We start from the raw sequence: 16,871 nt of genomic DNA on the forward strand, positions 1-16,871 counted from the left end.
TGATGTTAAGATGCCTAGTTCAGATCTAAAAAAAATATAACAGAAAAATAAATAAGAAAGAATTTTAAAATCTGAATATGATATTAGAAAAATTAGATGTGATAAACCATTGGCTATAACTAAATGGGAATAAGGATTTTTCACTTTTTTTTAACTTTTACATGGCAATTAAGGGCATAAAGAACTCATAAATAAATATAAATGGGAAGAATAGTAAGTGCATTCTTTTCAGACCACAATGCAACAAAGAAAACCTAATAAAAGAATTCAGACCTAAATAGAAAATAAACAGTGTAATGCAGAAGGACAAGTGGGTCAGAGATCAAATTATGAAAACTATAATTAACAAAAGAAAGATGATGAGAAAATGTACTGAAAAATTGTGGGATACAACCAATGAAGTTCTGAGTGGAAATTTTATTTTTCTAAATGTTCATATGATGAAAATGGCAGGGCGGGGGTGGAGGGAGGGAAGGAAAGAGGTCAAAAAATTGAACATGCAATTTAAAAACACTGGAAAATATTCTAAAAAAATCACAGAATAAAGAAAATATCTTTTGTCATGATAAGTAAAACTAAGAGCTGTTTTTCAAAGCTAAAATAGACATGCCATTAGCTATTTTGATTTCAAAAGGGAGTGAGAAAAACCACAAATCACTAAAATAAAAAATGAAAAGGAAACTGAGAAATGAAACAAAGAAAATTGTGAGAAACTTTTGCACTCAATTCTATACCAACAATTGCAAATTTATATAAAATAGATGAAAAATTATGAAACAATAGAATACCCAGATTAACAGAAGAAATAAAGAACCAACGTAAGTCTTCCTTAGAAACAGAACTCAAACTATAAATGAACTCCAGGGAAAGGATATGAGGGGGTGGGGCAGAACAGTTCCTGTTGGACATAAAAATGAATCCTGCCAAACATTTAAAAATTATTAAATTGAGTTGTGTATAAACACATATACATACCGCATATAGAAACATATGTATGCATACATATATATTACAAATAGAAGGCACCTTCTAAAATCATTTTATGTGATAAATATTGTTTTGATACCCAAATCAGGCCAATCTAGTTCAGGTACTTATCATCTCTCACCTAGAGTATTATAATAGCCCTTTAATTGATCTTGCCTTTATTTTTTCCTCTCCTCTAAAATTCATCCTCCACACAGCAGCCAACGTTATAGTCTTAAAGCACAGTTCATTCCCCTGTTCAATAAATGCCAGTTACTCCCAATTACATCTAGAAACAAATGCAGACTCCTCTGTTTTTCAGTCACACCATGTAAAACCCCTCACAAGCTAGCTCCAATTTACCTTTCTAGGTTATTATGCATTATTCCCTTTCATACACTCTTTTAGTCCTGACAGACAAGTTTGGTTTTGGAATACAAAATGAGACAGGGCAGAGACTAATAAGAGTTTTGTCAAGATAACTTGCTGGTCATAACAAACACTCTTTTTCAACAACCCACAAGGCATCTCTACACACAGACATCACTAAATGGTCAATATTGAAATCAGATTGATTATATACTTTGCAACCAAAGGTGGAGAAGCTCTATGCAATTATTTAAAACAAGATCTGGAGCTGACTATGGCGCAGATCATGAGTTTCTTATTAAATTTAGACTTAAATTGAAGAAAGTAGGGAAAATCATAGACCTTATAGGTATGACCTAAATAAGATCCCTTATGAATGTGAAGTAGAAAGGAAGAACAGATTTACGGGATTAGATTTGGTAAATAAAGTGCCTGAAGAACTATAGACAGGTTTGCAGTATTGTACAGGAGGCACTAACAATAACCACCAAAATATCCCAAAGAAAAAAAGAGCAAGATATCAAAATGGCTATCTGATAAACTTTACAAATAGCTGAGAAATAAAGGAAAAGTAAAGGAGAAACGGAAAGATATACCCCACTGAATGCAGAATTCCAGAGAAAAGCAAGGAGAGATAAATTTTCTTAAATATGTAATGCAAAGAAATAGAACAAAACAATAGAATGGGAAAGACAGGAGCTCTCTCCAAGAAAATTAGAGATATCAAGGGAACATTTCTTGCAAAAATGATCATGATAGAAAACAAAAATGGTGGGGACTTAACAGAAGTGAAGAGGTTAAGAAGAGGTGGCAAGAACATACAGAAAGATCTTAATCTTGATTAAGATAACCACAATGATGTGGTTACTGATCTAGAGTCATACATCCTGGATAATGAAGTCAAGTGGCCTCAGGAAACATTACTAACAATAAGGCTAGTGGAGGTGATAGAATTCCAGCTGAGTTATTTAAAATCCTAAAAGATGATGCTGTTAAAGTGCTGTACTCAAAATAACAGCAAATTTGGAAAACTCAAGAGTGGTCAATGGATTGGAAAAGATCAGTTTATGTCCTAATCCAAAATAAGGACAATGCTAAAGAATATTAAAATTACTGAACTGCACTCATTTCACACACCAGCATGGATATACTTAAGATTCTGCAAGCTAGGCTTAAGCAATATGTGGACCTGGTTGCAGATTGGTTTTCAAATAGCGGAGGAGACCAAATTGCCAACATTCACTGGATTATGGAAAGCAAGAGAGTTCCAGAAAAACATCTACTTCTGCCACATTGGCTACACTAAAGCTGTAATGGATCACCAAAAAAATGTGACCAATCCTCAAAAAGATAGGAGTACCAGATCATCTCACCTGTCTCCTAAGGAACCTGTATGTGGGCCAAGAAGCAACAGTTAGAAACGAATATGGAACAACTGATTGGTTTAAGATTGGTACCTTATTTAACTTACATACAGCATACATTATGTGGAATGCCAAGCTGGATAAATCAAAAGCCAGAATTAAAGTTGCCAGGAGAAATAACAACTTCAGATAAGCAGATGATGCCACTCTGGTGGCAGAAACTAAAGAAGCATTAAGAAGCCTCTTGATGAGGGTGAAAGAGGAGAATGTAAAACCTAGTTTAATGCTTAACATTTAAAAAATTAAAATCATGGGAACTGGTCTCATCACTTCCTAGCAGAGGTAAAATAAATGGAAGCAGTGTCAGATTTAAATTCTTGGACTCAAAAGTTACTGCAGATGCTGAGTACAGCTATGAAATTAAAAGATGCTTGCTCCTTGGAAGGAAAGCTATGGTAAATCTGGGCAGCATACTAAAAAGTAGAGATATCACCTTGCCAACATAGGTCTGTATAGTCAAAGCTATGGTTTTCCCAGTGGTTATTTATGGCTGTGAGAGTTGGAATATGAATAAAGCTAAGTGCCACAAAATCAACACTTTAAAATTTTGGTGCTGGAGAAGACTTTTGAGAGTTCCTTGGACAGCAAGGAGATCAAATTGGTCAATACTTAAATCAATTCAGACTATTTATTGGACAGACAAATACTGAAGCTGAAGCTTAAATACTTTGGCCACATAATGGGAAGAAAGGACTCATTGAAAAAGACCCTGATATTAGGAAAGATTGAAGTCAAAAAGAACGGGGATAGCAGAGGATGAGATGGATAGACAGTGTCACAGAAGCAATGAACATGGGATCAGACAGAGTTCAGGAGATAGAATAGGATAGAAGGGCCTGGTGTGCTATAGTCCATGAGGTTATGAAGAGTCAGACATGACTGAACAAAACATCAGCTCTTATACCATTTCCTACATGTAGCCTTACCTGATCTCCACAGTTTTAAGTGTCTTCTCTCAAAAAGTTGTTTTGTATTTGTTATATGAAATATATAATATGTATGTATATACTTAAACATTTCTTCCTTGATGGACTACAATCACCTTGAAGACAGTGTGTCATTTTTGTTTTGATTAAAAAGTGCCTGGAACATAGTAGATGTCTAAATCCTTGTTGGTTGATGGATTGATTATATGATCTCTTAGATTTCCATTATCTGATGACTAAGGTAGTAAAGAAATGTATCTTCCCAAGAGTCAACATACTTACTTTCAGACAACCCAGTGCTGAAAAGATATGAAGAGATAAATAAAGCCTCATCATCCCTTGCATCTGCCTCCTAGGCACTTCTCTTCTAATATCCTTGTCCTAGTTTCCTTGAAGGCTATCAACTACTGTGGATCTAGTTAAGAGTTCATTTCTAGTAGCCATGTTTAAAAAAAAACTGAAAGCCTTTATTTTAAGGAGGAATAAAAGAGTATCAGTAGTGATGAAAGAGGCTAATACAAGGGGATCTTTTCATGTCCTTGATCTTCTACCTATCTTAAAGGGTTGTTGTAAGAATGAAATAGATGTTAAAAGTAAAAATCAGCTTATAATGGCAAAAAATTTTGTTTTCATTATTAAGTAGAGAGAGAATAAGTATTTAGTAAGCATTTACTATGTGCTGCTTAACTTTACAAACTCTTTTGATCCTCACAACAACCTTAGAAGGTAGGTGCTTTTATTCTCCCCATTTTACTGATGAGGAAACTGAGGCAAACAAAGGTTAAATAACTTGCCCAGGATTATACAGCTGGTAGATGTCTTAGGGCAGCTTTAAACTCAAGTCTTCCCAATTCCAGGCCCAACACTGTTATTCTCCAATTACTGTCTTTGCCCTTTTTTTTCTGCCATTGCCTTTAACCTCTCTTTGATCCCCTTGTCATCTTTTATGCCCTAACTCACTTCTGTGGGAATCTTAGAATAATGAGAATAGAGACATTAAAAATAGAAAAGAAGACAATAAACAGGGGCCTTACAATAAGCAATTTTGTTTTCTTTTAAGACCAAAGACCTAAGAAGACAGTAACCAGAGGTAAACTGTGTATAGCTTTATGCAAATTATTGTACAAGTAAATTTATAGTCAGTCGTTAAGCATTTATGTAGCACCTAATATGTGCCAGTTACTGTGCTAAACATTGGAGACACAAAGGAAGAAAAAATGTACTCCCTGCCTTCAAGATGCTCACATTCTAATTAGGAAAAACTGGCAAATACAATGTACATGGCATAGTTAGACAGATACATATACATGTGTTTATAGAGATATTGTGGTGTTCCATGATTCACAGCTGTATACTAGCACCAGTAGAATGTTGATAATAAAAAGATGTACTTTTGACTTGGGATTGGGCATTTGTAGTATCTTTCTAAGATATTGAGATATAGATAGATGGATATAGATATGTGTATATATATATGGAGAGGGATGCATGTGTGTATAGAGACAGACAGAGTTACAACTCAGGACCTCATATTCCTGGGAAATTCCCCCCTTTAATCGCTTTGTAGTCCTTGAGGCAACACATAAGCTAGATGATTCAAATTGTACATGGTTGTTCATTCATTTCAGTCGTGTTTGACTCTCTGAGACCCATTTGAAGTTTTCATGGCAAAGATACTGGAGTGATTTTCCATTTCCTTCTCCAGCTCATTTTACAGATGAGGAAACTGAGCCCAATACTGTCCCAAACAAAATATGTATGTCTACATTTGGTCCATTTTTTACAGCTGGTGATATTTCCAAAGCTGAATGGAAGGAGAGGATACAAGGAGAGGAGACAATATGTGTATAGAATTCTTCTTTAAAAATGATCATTCATTGCCTTTGTTTCTTCAGCTGCTGCTAAGTAATGACACAAATAAGAAATATTTTCTATAAACACTATTTGTGTGAATAATCCTCCTGAGAATCCCATACTTTGCATTATAATGAGCAAAGCAAGGAGGGAAGAGAAGGGAGAAGAATATTCTTTCTGAAAAATTTCCTGCATTTCCAGGCCTTTCTAGATTGTTTCGGGGTTTCTCTGCCACCTCTGATAACTAGATTAGCTTTATAAAGAGTACCAAAAAAAACTTTCCAATCCCAATTGTCCCCTCTGTTCTTGTTTTACCTTTGCTATTATCTTTTTTTTTGGATAAGAAAGAGAAGGAGGAAGAAGTATTAGCTCTTTCCTAGTCAGCATCCCTGTGTGACAATGAAGGCAGCCATTCTATTTAACCAACCCCAACATTGAAACACAGGCAGGCCAAAGGGCTAATGCAACACCAGACAGGGAGTCAGAAGAGAAGTGAGATTACAACCCAGATAGGGTATGAGATGGAGAGAAAAAACAAACTGGAATAAATATGACTCATCTTATTTACCCTCAACTCTCAAGGACAGGGAGAGCAAAGTGGGAAAGGAGTCAATTTTTAAGAAAAAGAGTTTGGGACAGAGAGGTGGGGAGCTGATAGAGGAGGCGGATTCCAGAATGATTTTTGACCCTCTCAGAAGTAGAACAAACTTTAAAGTTCTGAAAAGAACTTGAAAACTATTCAACTTTGCTCCATTTTAGGCTCTAAATGTCATAGATTCTTCTCATACACACTTCTCAATATCTTGGATTCTTTGTATGTCTAATTAAGTTGCCTTTTTTTTATTTTTGGAATTTGTTAATGTTGTCCAATCATTTCAGTCATGTTAAACTTGTCATGACCCCATCTTGGGTTTTCTTTGCAAAGATATTGGAGTGGTTTGCCATTTCCTTCTCCAGCTCATTTTTTGTTGTTGTTTAGTCCTATCCAGCTCTTTGTGACCCCAAATTGAGATTTTCTTGGAAAAGATATTAGAGTGATTTGCCATTTCCTTCTCCAGTTCATCTTACAGATGAGGAAACTGAGGCAAATGAGGTTAAGTGATTTGACCAGGGTCACAACTACTAAGTGTCTGAGGCCAGATTTGAACTTGGAAAGATGAGTCTTCCTGATTTTAGGCCAGGCACTCACTCTAGGTACTCTATCCATTCAACTACCTCCCTGCCCCTTTTCTTGGAATATATCCAGGAATATAGGGTGTGAATCTTCCTAGCCAGGAGGAAATGCTACCAAGTGACTGAATATTCCTTGAAATTTTAAGATGCCTGTGAAAAATGTAGTGTTGCTGAAAATGCTATCAATCAGACCTCACCACATCAATGTGCTGTTACATAGCAAATATGATTCTTACTTGGCAAATGTAGAATATGAACTAAAGAGAAGTTAAATGGGGCAAATGCCACATTGTAGGAATGAAGGGGAGGAAATCAAAGTACACAGTATTTCTGAAAGGAAAAGAACATAGATCTAAGGTGCTTTGGAGCAACTAAGAATCAATCCTTTTGTTTTCCATCTCAAGAAACCAAAATCTCACCTTTCAGGCTGAAAGAAAATCAAGTTAGAGATCATAGTAATTATATTTCAAGCAATATTACAGCATAGAAATTAGCCAGAAATTGAGTTGCTTGCATTTGCAAGTCCTTTTTTTCTTTGCCAAGGAGATTAGAGAAATACTTGTTCACATTGCTATATAATCATGAAAAAATGAACTGGAGACTGATTTGTTGGTGATAAATTGAATTTCAATTACACTAACTCAGATTACTTCTGAGACATAAAGGACTGAAACCAAGTTTACCATTCTTTCCATTGTAGTCCATCAACCTATTGCTCAATATGTTTAATCAGTGGCAACAACTAAACTCAGGCTTTCTCTTCTTGTTAGAAAAAATCTTTGTGGAATCTGTAGCAATAGTTGATTCTTTTCATGTTAGTGATTTAAAATCATTTATTTTTATTCACACATTCTTTCTTGTTCCATTAACAACCTTCTCCCAAAAGAATATTTGAGAAGAAAAACAAGAAAAATATTTTCCTCACATAACTTTTTTTCCCCCATCAAGTGCTTGTCCTGTTTTAAAACAAAAATCATTACAGTCAAAGCATTATCACACTCAGGGATTCAGAGCAGTAGAAACTATTGGGGTAAGAATATAGCATTTTCTGGTAATAGCTCTAAGGATATCAACTTGCCTCTTAATCTGAAATTGTGTAGCATATGTAGCAGTGTTGAGGTATCAGAGTTTTTCGACTACTTTACTATATTTCCCTCCCTCTACTGACTCATTGCTAAAATGGGTTTCCTGGAATAAGCACTCACTCCTCCACTCAAGGAAGTAAATATCCAGAGCTCTAATTCTCTTTATCCTTTTGTTAGCCCTGAGTTCCCAGCCAGAGAATATTTCTGGCAAAATACTTCAGTGTTAGATATATCCTTCCCTCTCTTCTATGGGTATGTTTCCTCGTCAGTTGCCCCTTCCAAACTGCCTTACCGCTAAGTACACCCTGACTAACAAAAGTCAATGGCAAACATTATTTAAAAAGAAAGTAAATACTTGAAATAAAGAAAATCATACCAACTTTTGCCATGCCCAGAGGAAAAAGTCTTAAAGGTCCATACAACTCATGCTTTATTGACCCAAACAGCCTTGCTCCCAGAATTCTGTTCTTTTTCTTTGTAGTTGTTAATTCTGCTTATACTTCTACTTTCCTCCTAGCTCTGCTTGGTTTCTTATAACTTCCTTTTCTCCTAAATCATATTTCTTTTATTTGTCCTATCAGGAGCTGTATTCTTCTCTTGTCTTCAAGACTCACAGAACTGACTTTTAAAGTTCATCTGGAGGCATGACCTGTCACTCTTCACCTGAGAACATTGTCTTACTTTCTGAATCACTCAAGGGACTCATTCAGACCTCAGAATGAGAATATCTGACATGACCACATTTTTTATTGTTAGTTTACTGATCTGTGTATCGAGGTTTTTTTTTTTCTATGATTAGATTTACGAAAATCTAACTCCCTTATGCAGATACAAGGTAGTTTGTCTCTGAGATAGTATTCCTAAACTAGATCCCTCATCTGTGAGTGTAGAAGAGGTTGGACTGACAAAAGGGAGATAAAGTGCTTATGGGAAGACCTCTTTGTAGTAGAGCAGTGTGTCTCAAGAGAGTAAGATTACTTTGGTGGCATTCAATCCATGTCTGTATTTTTAAAGGCAATCTTGGTCATAAATTTGTAACGAGCTACCTTCTGTGCCTTAAGCACAGAAAATATCAAATGTCCATGACTGTCATGAGGTCAATGTACAGCTACTCCCTTGACAACACAGATGTGGTCAATGTACACTGACAAATTTGTCTCAGTAGAAATTCTTTACATTTGCTAAGACACAGAAAGGTTTAAAGAAGTCTTTTTTTTAATGTATTGAAAGAAGTGACCAACTAGTAATTTTACTTGATCTTCATCTAACTGTCCCCTCTTTTCCCTTCCCTTCCTTTTTATTTCTACTTCACTCTTACTTTCCAAGTATGTTTTTTTTCACTAGAGTTGTCCAGTGTGGTATAGTAAAAGAAATATTTAATTCAAACTCATCAGTCATCATTTTCTAGTGCTCACTTGAAGTTTTCTTGGCAGAGATACTGGAGTGGTTTGCCATTTCCTTTTTCAGCTCATTTTACAGATGAGAGTACTGAGGCAAAGGGGTTTAAGTGGCTTGCCCAAAGTCACACAGCTAGTATCTGAGACCAGATTTGAACTCAGGTTTTCCCAACTCCAGGGCTGGCACTTTATCCTCTTCACCACCTAGCTATTTATTTCAAATCCAAGCCCTGCTGCTTACTATCTTTGTGACAATGATCAAATCATATCTACATTATATGGCAATAATCTACTTGACTTTCAGCTCTAATTCCTGTAATTCTATAAAATCAGTGACATTGGTCAGAATACTCAAATATGGAATATATAGAGACACAGTCATAGAGAAATTTAGGGAAAGAATCCCTTAGAGTTATACTAGAAGTCAGACTTCATTCAGCAGAGCCTGAATAACAGGGTGATTATATAAGTAACCTTTGTTTTTTATTTGAAAGGCAGCTTTAAAAATACACCCACCAATAAGTCAGAAATGAAGTTCTTTCCTGTATTTTCAGTATTTGGAAGTATAAGTTCTTTGAATCAAAGTTTTTCTGCTTTTTCCCATTATCACCATTTAAAGAGGTTTATTTGCAAATATGAGATTCAGTCCTTAATAAAACCATAAATAATAAGTTTCTTCTACTTCTGTTCTCCTAGTCTGCTCTTGCAGCAACATAGGCAAATAATTTCTCTACAATATCTTTCATCTCTCCCCTCTTCTTTATTCCCACTTCATTAATTAACCTGCACTGTAGAAAGAGCCTCCTAATGGATTTTCCTGTCTCCATTCTCTCCCTATTCCCAAATCTTATACCGCTAACCAAACTAATTTTTCTTATTCTTAGATATGTCTATGTCATTACACTATGCAAGAATCTTCAATGACTCCCTATTCTCTACCTAGTAAAGTTTTGAAAACTTTGCCTTCTATTCACAGCCCTACACAATTTTGCACCACCCTATTTTTCTAGCTTTTCTCACACTACTGCTCACCAAATACCTTATACTTAAGTCAAACTGAATATTTCTTTGTCCTCCAAACAGGGCGTCTTGCAGGAGTTGGAGATGTGTGTTTTCTGATCCTGCTCTGACATATCAGTAGTATAACAAAGATAGCAAAACCATAAAGATAGCCCTTCAGGGTTCCCCCATCCTTTCTTCCCTCCCTCTCCCACAATGCAAATAAATGATTTTACTTTCTCCTCACTAATGAGAATATTCAAGTTCAGTTGTGAACATTTCATTTCCCAGGATTCATTATGACAGGTTCCTTTCTGAGTATAAATAGCCATGAATATAGAAAATGTCTCTTAGTTGGGGGTGGAGGAGGTAAATAAATGTATGGGTAAGTTAACTAGGCAACCCCATAACTCTTCAAGTAGCTAGAAGACATTAACATCCCAAGGAGATGGGGATTGTGTTGAATTTTTTTAAAAAAAGGTGCTGAGATAATAATTGACATTTATATAAGATTAAATTAAGGTAATGAGAGGAAATTAAAGAAGTGAAATTCTCCAGGCACTTTCAAGAAAAAAAGAAATTAACATTTTGGATGAAATATTAGGATGTGGCAAATAACTCTTACTGATAAAGAGTGGAAAGGAACATTTTGTAGTGTGACATTTAAAACTCCGCTGCACTCTGCACTAGAAACATCCCTTAGGAGACCAACCCTGAACTGTGGCAGCTGAAGGATATCTTCTGCCCTGAGATCTGAGACTCCCACTTATCTCTCTTCACCTCATAAAAAGGTCAAGCAATTATCCATGCCACACTTGAAAATTTTTCCTCATTTTATAATCAGAGTAAATACTAAAAATTCTTATGTAAAATAATTATAATTAATTACCAGTAACACGTAGTTCCTACCATGTTCCAGGTACTGTGCTGAGTCCTTTACAAATATTACCTTATTTGATACAACTCTCATTTTGGCTTCAAACTATACAAAGAACCAAATTCTGAAAGGGAAATTCAATCAGAGTCTCTGACTATTTTATTTGAGGAGGCAATCTGACAAACTAAGATCATATTAGTCAGAGTTTAATATTAATGAACCCATGTCAGTGGGTACTCTCAAGAAAGCAGAGTGGGCCCTGTATTCAATCTAGAAGGGAACTTATCATCACTGAAGGTGGTTCCATGGTCTAGGGTAGCCTTATGAACTCAGATTGTAAAGGAGGAAGAAATACACAACTCAGTTGTCCAGAAGAGCCATATAATAACAATCCACATTTATATAGTGTTTGAAGATTTGCAAAATACTTTCCTTATAACCATCCTATGCAATAAGTAGTATCTATTCTCATTTTAGAGTCTGTCTTCAAGAGATATGGGATGGGGGTGGATGAATGGATCAAGTGAGGGTTTTTTGAAGATGGAGGAGACAGAGACATGTTTGTAAGAGGAAAACTTCTACACAACTTCTTGACCCTCATAGCTCTGGGCTCCTTGTTTGAATTCTTCTTTATCTTCTTAGATTATTTTGTTGTGTTTTCTTCTTTGTTTTGTCTAGACCTTCTTTAATAACTAATACTGAGAAGTAAAGGGACTTATCCATGGTCACACAACTAGTAAAAGTCTAAGGGGCAAGATATCAATACAGGTCTCCTGATTCTACCACAAATGCTCTGTCCACTATGGTATGAGACTTTGCATGGGTAGAACTAGCTATGAAAATAAGACTCAAATGACCACAAGCTTACCTACTTTTTCAACAAACAGTTTTAAATGCACACTAGCATCAAGCATAATCAGGAGAAACCACAAATAAAAACGGCTTTCAACTTTAGCCAGTAGAAAGGGTGAGGGAACTATTGCAGTAACCAGTTATGCCACGTGTGCATTTCTACTGCAGGTAATCAACATCCATCTATGCATTGATGGTCTTCCTAGTAGAATAAAGAATAAAAAACCTGAAAGAATGTTTTCATACTTTCCAGTGACTTGGGTGGGGGAGGGTGAGAAGGGAATTATTCCCTGAAGCAAAGAACAAAAAAAGAAAACAAAACAATCCAAGAAAATAAAAAGGAATCCAAATCAGAGGTCCATGGGGTATTAGGGTCAACAAGTTGGAAACTGAAAGCTTCCCTTCTACCTACAAAGATATCCAAACATGTCTCTCCCATCATCCTCAAAACCCTTAGTTGACCTGTCTGTCCATCCCTATCCCCTATTTCTTCTCCCTTTTGTTGTTAAACTCCTTGAGAAGGCCATCTGTAATCACTGCCTCCAGTTCCTTTCATCTCGCTCTCCTCTTACCTCTCTACAATCTGGCTTCTGACCTCATAATTCAACCAGAATTGGTCTCTTCAAAGTTATCAATGATTTCTTAATTGCAATATCTAATGGTCTTTTTTCACTCTCCATCCTACTTGTCCTTGTTGAAGCCTTCGACATAGTTGATCACCTATACTCTTCAACTTGATACTTCTCCTCTCTAGGTTTCCATGACATTGCTCTATCCTGGTTCTCCTCCCACCTGTCTGATTGTTACTTCTCAATATCTTTCCTAGATCTTCATCTAGGTCATGACTGCTAAAGGGAACCTCTCCCTGCCCCCAAGACTCTGTCCTGGGACCTCTTCTCTTCTCCTTCTATACAATTTCACTTGGTGATCTTATCAGCTCCCATGGATTTAATTATCATCTTTATGCTAATGTTTTTATAGTTGCCTATCCCACCTTAATCTCTCTCTTAACCTTCATACTTGTGCCTTCAATTACCTGTTAGACATCTTCAACTCAACATGTCCAAAACTGAACTCATTATCTTTTCTCCAAATTCTTCCCCATAGAAGTAGCACCACCTTCCCAGGCTCACAGCCTAGGTGTCATTCTCAACACTTCACTGACTCACCTGTCATAACCAATCTGATGCCAAGTACTTCACATTCTACCTTCAGAAAATCATGTGTGTGTGTGTGTGTGTGTGTATCTCTTTTGTGCCTTTGACATTGCCATCATCTTGGTAGAAGCATTCATCACCTTACACTTGGACTATTGCTGTAACCTACTGGTTGATCTCCCTGCCTCAAGTCTCTCCCCTCTCCAGTTCATCCTTCATTCATATGTCAAAATAATTTCTTCTAAAATGCATGTCACTCCCTGACCCATTCAATAAATGCCTAGTGGCTCCCTTTCACCTCCAGGGTCATATATAAAATCCTTCTTGGCATTAAAAGTCCTTCACAACCTGGTCCCTTCCTACCTTTCCAATCTTCTTATATCTTATGTATTCTTTCATCAAATGGTACTAGCCTCCTTGGTATTTACTCCTCAGAGAAGACATTCCATGTCTAGACTTATGCACTTTCACTGACTTGTCTCTCATGCCTGAAATATTCTGTTTCCTGACTTTCTTCAAGTCCTGGCTAAAATCTCATTTTCTACAAGAATTTTTTCCTGATCGTCCCCTAGTGTCTTCCCCTGTAAATTTTCTGCAATTTTTCCTGTCTATAATTTGTACCCAATTATTTGCATGTTATCTCCTCCATTAGACTGTGAGTTCCTTGACAGTAGGAACTATCTTTTTCATTTTTCTTTGTATCCCCAGTGCATTGCACAGTGCCTGGCATATCGTAGGCACTTAATAAATGCTTAATGACTTTCTAAGGCAATGTAAGAGGAAGATTTCTGAGTAGTTGGAGGTATATAATAAGTTAAGTGTTGTTTTAGAAATGAAGCTTGACTTGGCTACATTCACTTCCTCACTTCTTGGTATAACTTCCTGGCCCCCTTTGGCAACCATTTTCTACCCATCCATTGGTCAAGGACAATTGAGACAAAGAGGATTTGTTCAATGATACAAAGTTCACATATGCTAATTGTACCCTGGTGGAAGTCCAGAACTTTAAGCTAAAATTTCATTTGTCTTGTAACCAAGTATCTGGGTATGACAGATGATCTTCATTCCTTCCTTGAATGTCACTATAGCTTCACACCCACTTGTTTTCCTCAACAGAATGCCTTCAAAGGTAGGGACTAGGTCACTTTTGTCCTAGTGTCTAGAATAGTTTTATTTTATCCCCAGTGCCTATCATAGTTCCCTGCACATAATAGGTACTTAATATTTGTTAACTGGCTAATCACAGGGCCTTTGGAACAGAACATCTGCATTTACTTTCATCTTCAATAGACATATGAAACTCATAATTGGTTAGTATTACTGTTTTTCTCTATCAGGCAGCATCCAAGTTGATACTGGTTAAAACAGAAGTCAACATAAGCCATCCTCACCTTAAATATAGCTCCATTCAAATAATTATTGAATTTCTCTGTCATAGTCCATATGAAGCCAAGAATTCCAGTTGGGTACAACACAAAATCCAGTGGTAATTCCTCTGTTGGCAAATACAAGAGGTTTTAATGATTACAGCCTTTTAGGTTATATTGACTATATTAGGTTATATTGACTATATATGACTATTGCCAAATCTTCCAGTCAACATTCATATGCATAACAAAGGGCTTACCTGCACCTTTAAGCAATTGATCTAGTCTTTAAAAACTGAGAAAAAAGAACAAATTATTTGCTTCAAATCACAGATGATTAAGCTAAATGGAGACTTTAATTTAGCCTGCTTTTCTTGTCTGTGTAGCCACCTGAATATCCAAGAGGCTTTTTTTGTGATTTATCATTTGTGTTTATGTATTTATGTACCACTATACATTTGTACATTTTCATACATTTATATATTAATCTTGTCTATTTTATATTCCTGAATGACAATAGGTAGAAGAAAACAATGAAGTTCAAACTTATTTCTTATTCAAATAGACTATGAGAGATAGTGCCACCGTTAATGACTTTCATTTTAATTTCACAGATGAAAGAACTTGGTGTCATTTTTTACAACTGCAGCTGTCTGGTCCTAGATTTGCAAAGGATATTCGCCTTGTATAGCTCACTAAGATATAAGAGCAGAGTGCCTCAAACGTGGTCAAAGAGGTTGTATGGTGTGTATGACAATCAAAAAAAATTGCAACTTCAGTTGAATGAAACAAAGTCTCAAGCTTTTGTGTCGGTGAGTTGACATCCTTATCAAAAGACCTGTACTGAGTTCCTAATGTATTTATTGTGCATTACAATGAATGTACAAAGAATTAACTTAGATCTAGACCTACCCCTCAAGTCTTTTTGCTTTTTAATTATTAACTGATCATATGGTTTAACTCTTATTTAATATCATTGTAAATGGGCTGCTTAAATACATGTAAATATGTTTCTGTTTGAATGTTGTTGTCTCTCTTTAGGCATTAAATCTAAACTGGTCTTCAAATTAATAACTGACCACTAATTGCTCTAGCCCTACCTTACTAGACTCCACACTACACTTTTGTTGTTGTTTTTCAATCATTTTTCTTCATGACCCCATTTGGGGTTTTGTTGGCAAAGATCCTGGAATGGTTTGCCATTTCCTTCTCTAGCTTATTTTACAGATGAGGAAACTGAGGGCAAACAGGATTAAGTGACTTGCCCAGGATCACACTGCTAGTAAGTGTCTGAGGCTAGATTTGAATTCACATAGATGAGTCTTCCTGATTTTCTATGCCACCTAGCCGACTCTAACACTACACTAGCTCAGCCTTTTTTGGCCATTGAGACCATGTACTATCTCCTAGAATATTATGTGGTTAAAGTAAATGATAAAGACACTTTTCACCATAAATAGTCATTTCTAACTATCCTGATATACATATTCTTTGACATTAACCTCTTTCTCTGTTACAACCTCTTCAAGTGTCTCAAATAACTGTCCAAGAGTTGTCCAAGTTGCCTATCTGCATTAATAGAGAACCTTGGAAGTTCCATATGTCAGTAAAATCACATGTTGGGACAAAAAGAGCTAAAAGTTGAGAGATAATGTTATAAGTTTACATTCTAAGAAAAAAAACATTGTCATTACAAAATAGAAGTCTAGAAGAAGGAAAACTATATTTAATGGAACCTCCTGGATTTCTGAGGCTGCTTCTGCAGAATTCATACCTTCATGATGGGACAAATTTCAAGATTACTTTTTATCAAATTCCCCCATGAGAAAGTCTCATCTATTTATATAGATTTTTTTCTTTTTCTTTTTTTTTCTTTTCCTTTTTTTCTTTTCAGTTTCTCACTGTCAGGTTTCTTTTTTTCTATCACAATACATATATTAAAATCAGTTTATTGCTGACATCTGAGCTAAAATACTTGGAGATATGTAGTTGTTATGAATGAACAGCCTACTGACAAATACCTCTGTACCTTATACATCAATAATTCTGGGCTGTTATTAGTAATAATTATTTTCTATTGTGTTTAAAATGCCTTAGACATACCATATGATTCAACAAAAAGTATCTTTCATGCAGTATCCTTGTGGAACATTTCAAATTGGTTCCCTGTGCTCTGGTTTTAGTGAGATATTGTCCCTAGCAAGAGTTTACAGAATGCAGATACTCAAAAGCTCCACATTTGGAAGTCCCAGAAAAATAACATAACTTCCCAGTATTTGATGTTTTCAGCTAAAAATTCCTATGAAGCTGTGGGTTGGGCTAATTTTATTTTTGTTCTTATTTTCAAGTTTTTCTTTTTCCTGAATAGATAGCTGACTATATATAATCATATCCTTTCTCTTAATTTGGAGGAAAGGATTTTATT

General features: G+C 35.8%; 1 protein-coding gene across 2 annotated transcripts in view; it reads left to right on the top strand.

Moving 5' to 3' along the window:
* PLD5 (phospholipase D family member 5) overlaps window positions 1–16,871 on the top strand; it is a 426,787-nt gene that overhangs the window by 378,720 nt on the left and 31,196 nt on the right. For both annotated transcript variants that reach the window (XM_069064474.1, XM_069064475.1), the window contains one exon: window positions 15,061–15,258. In XM_069064474.1, the coding sequence (XP_068920575.1) occupies window positions 15,061–15,258 (198 nt within the window). The remainder of the gene's footprint in view (window positions 1–15,060; window positions 15,259–16,871) is intronic.

This window comes from Petaurus breviceps, unplaced genomic scaffold (genome assembly GCF_028583685.1).
Source record: "Petaurus breviceps papuanus isolate PSGF00001 unplaced genomic scaffold, PetGlider_PUasm1.0 90633, whole genome shotgun sequence".
NCBI lineage: Eukaryota > Metazoa > Chordata > Mammalia > Diprotodontia > Petauridae > Petaurus > Petaurus breviceps.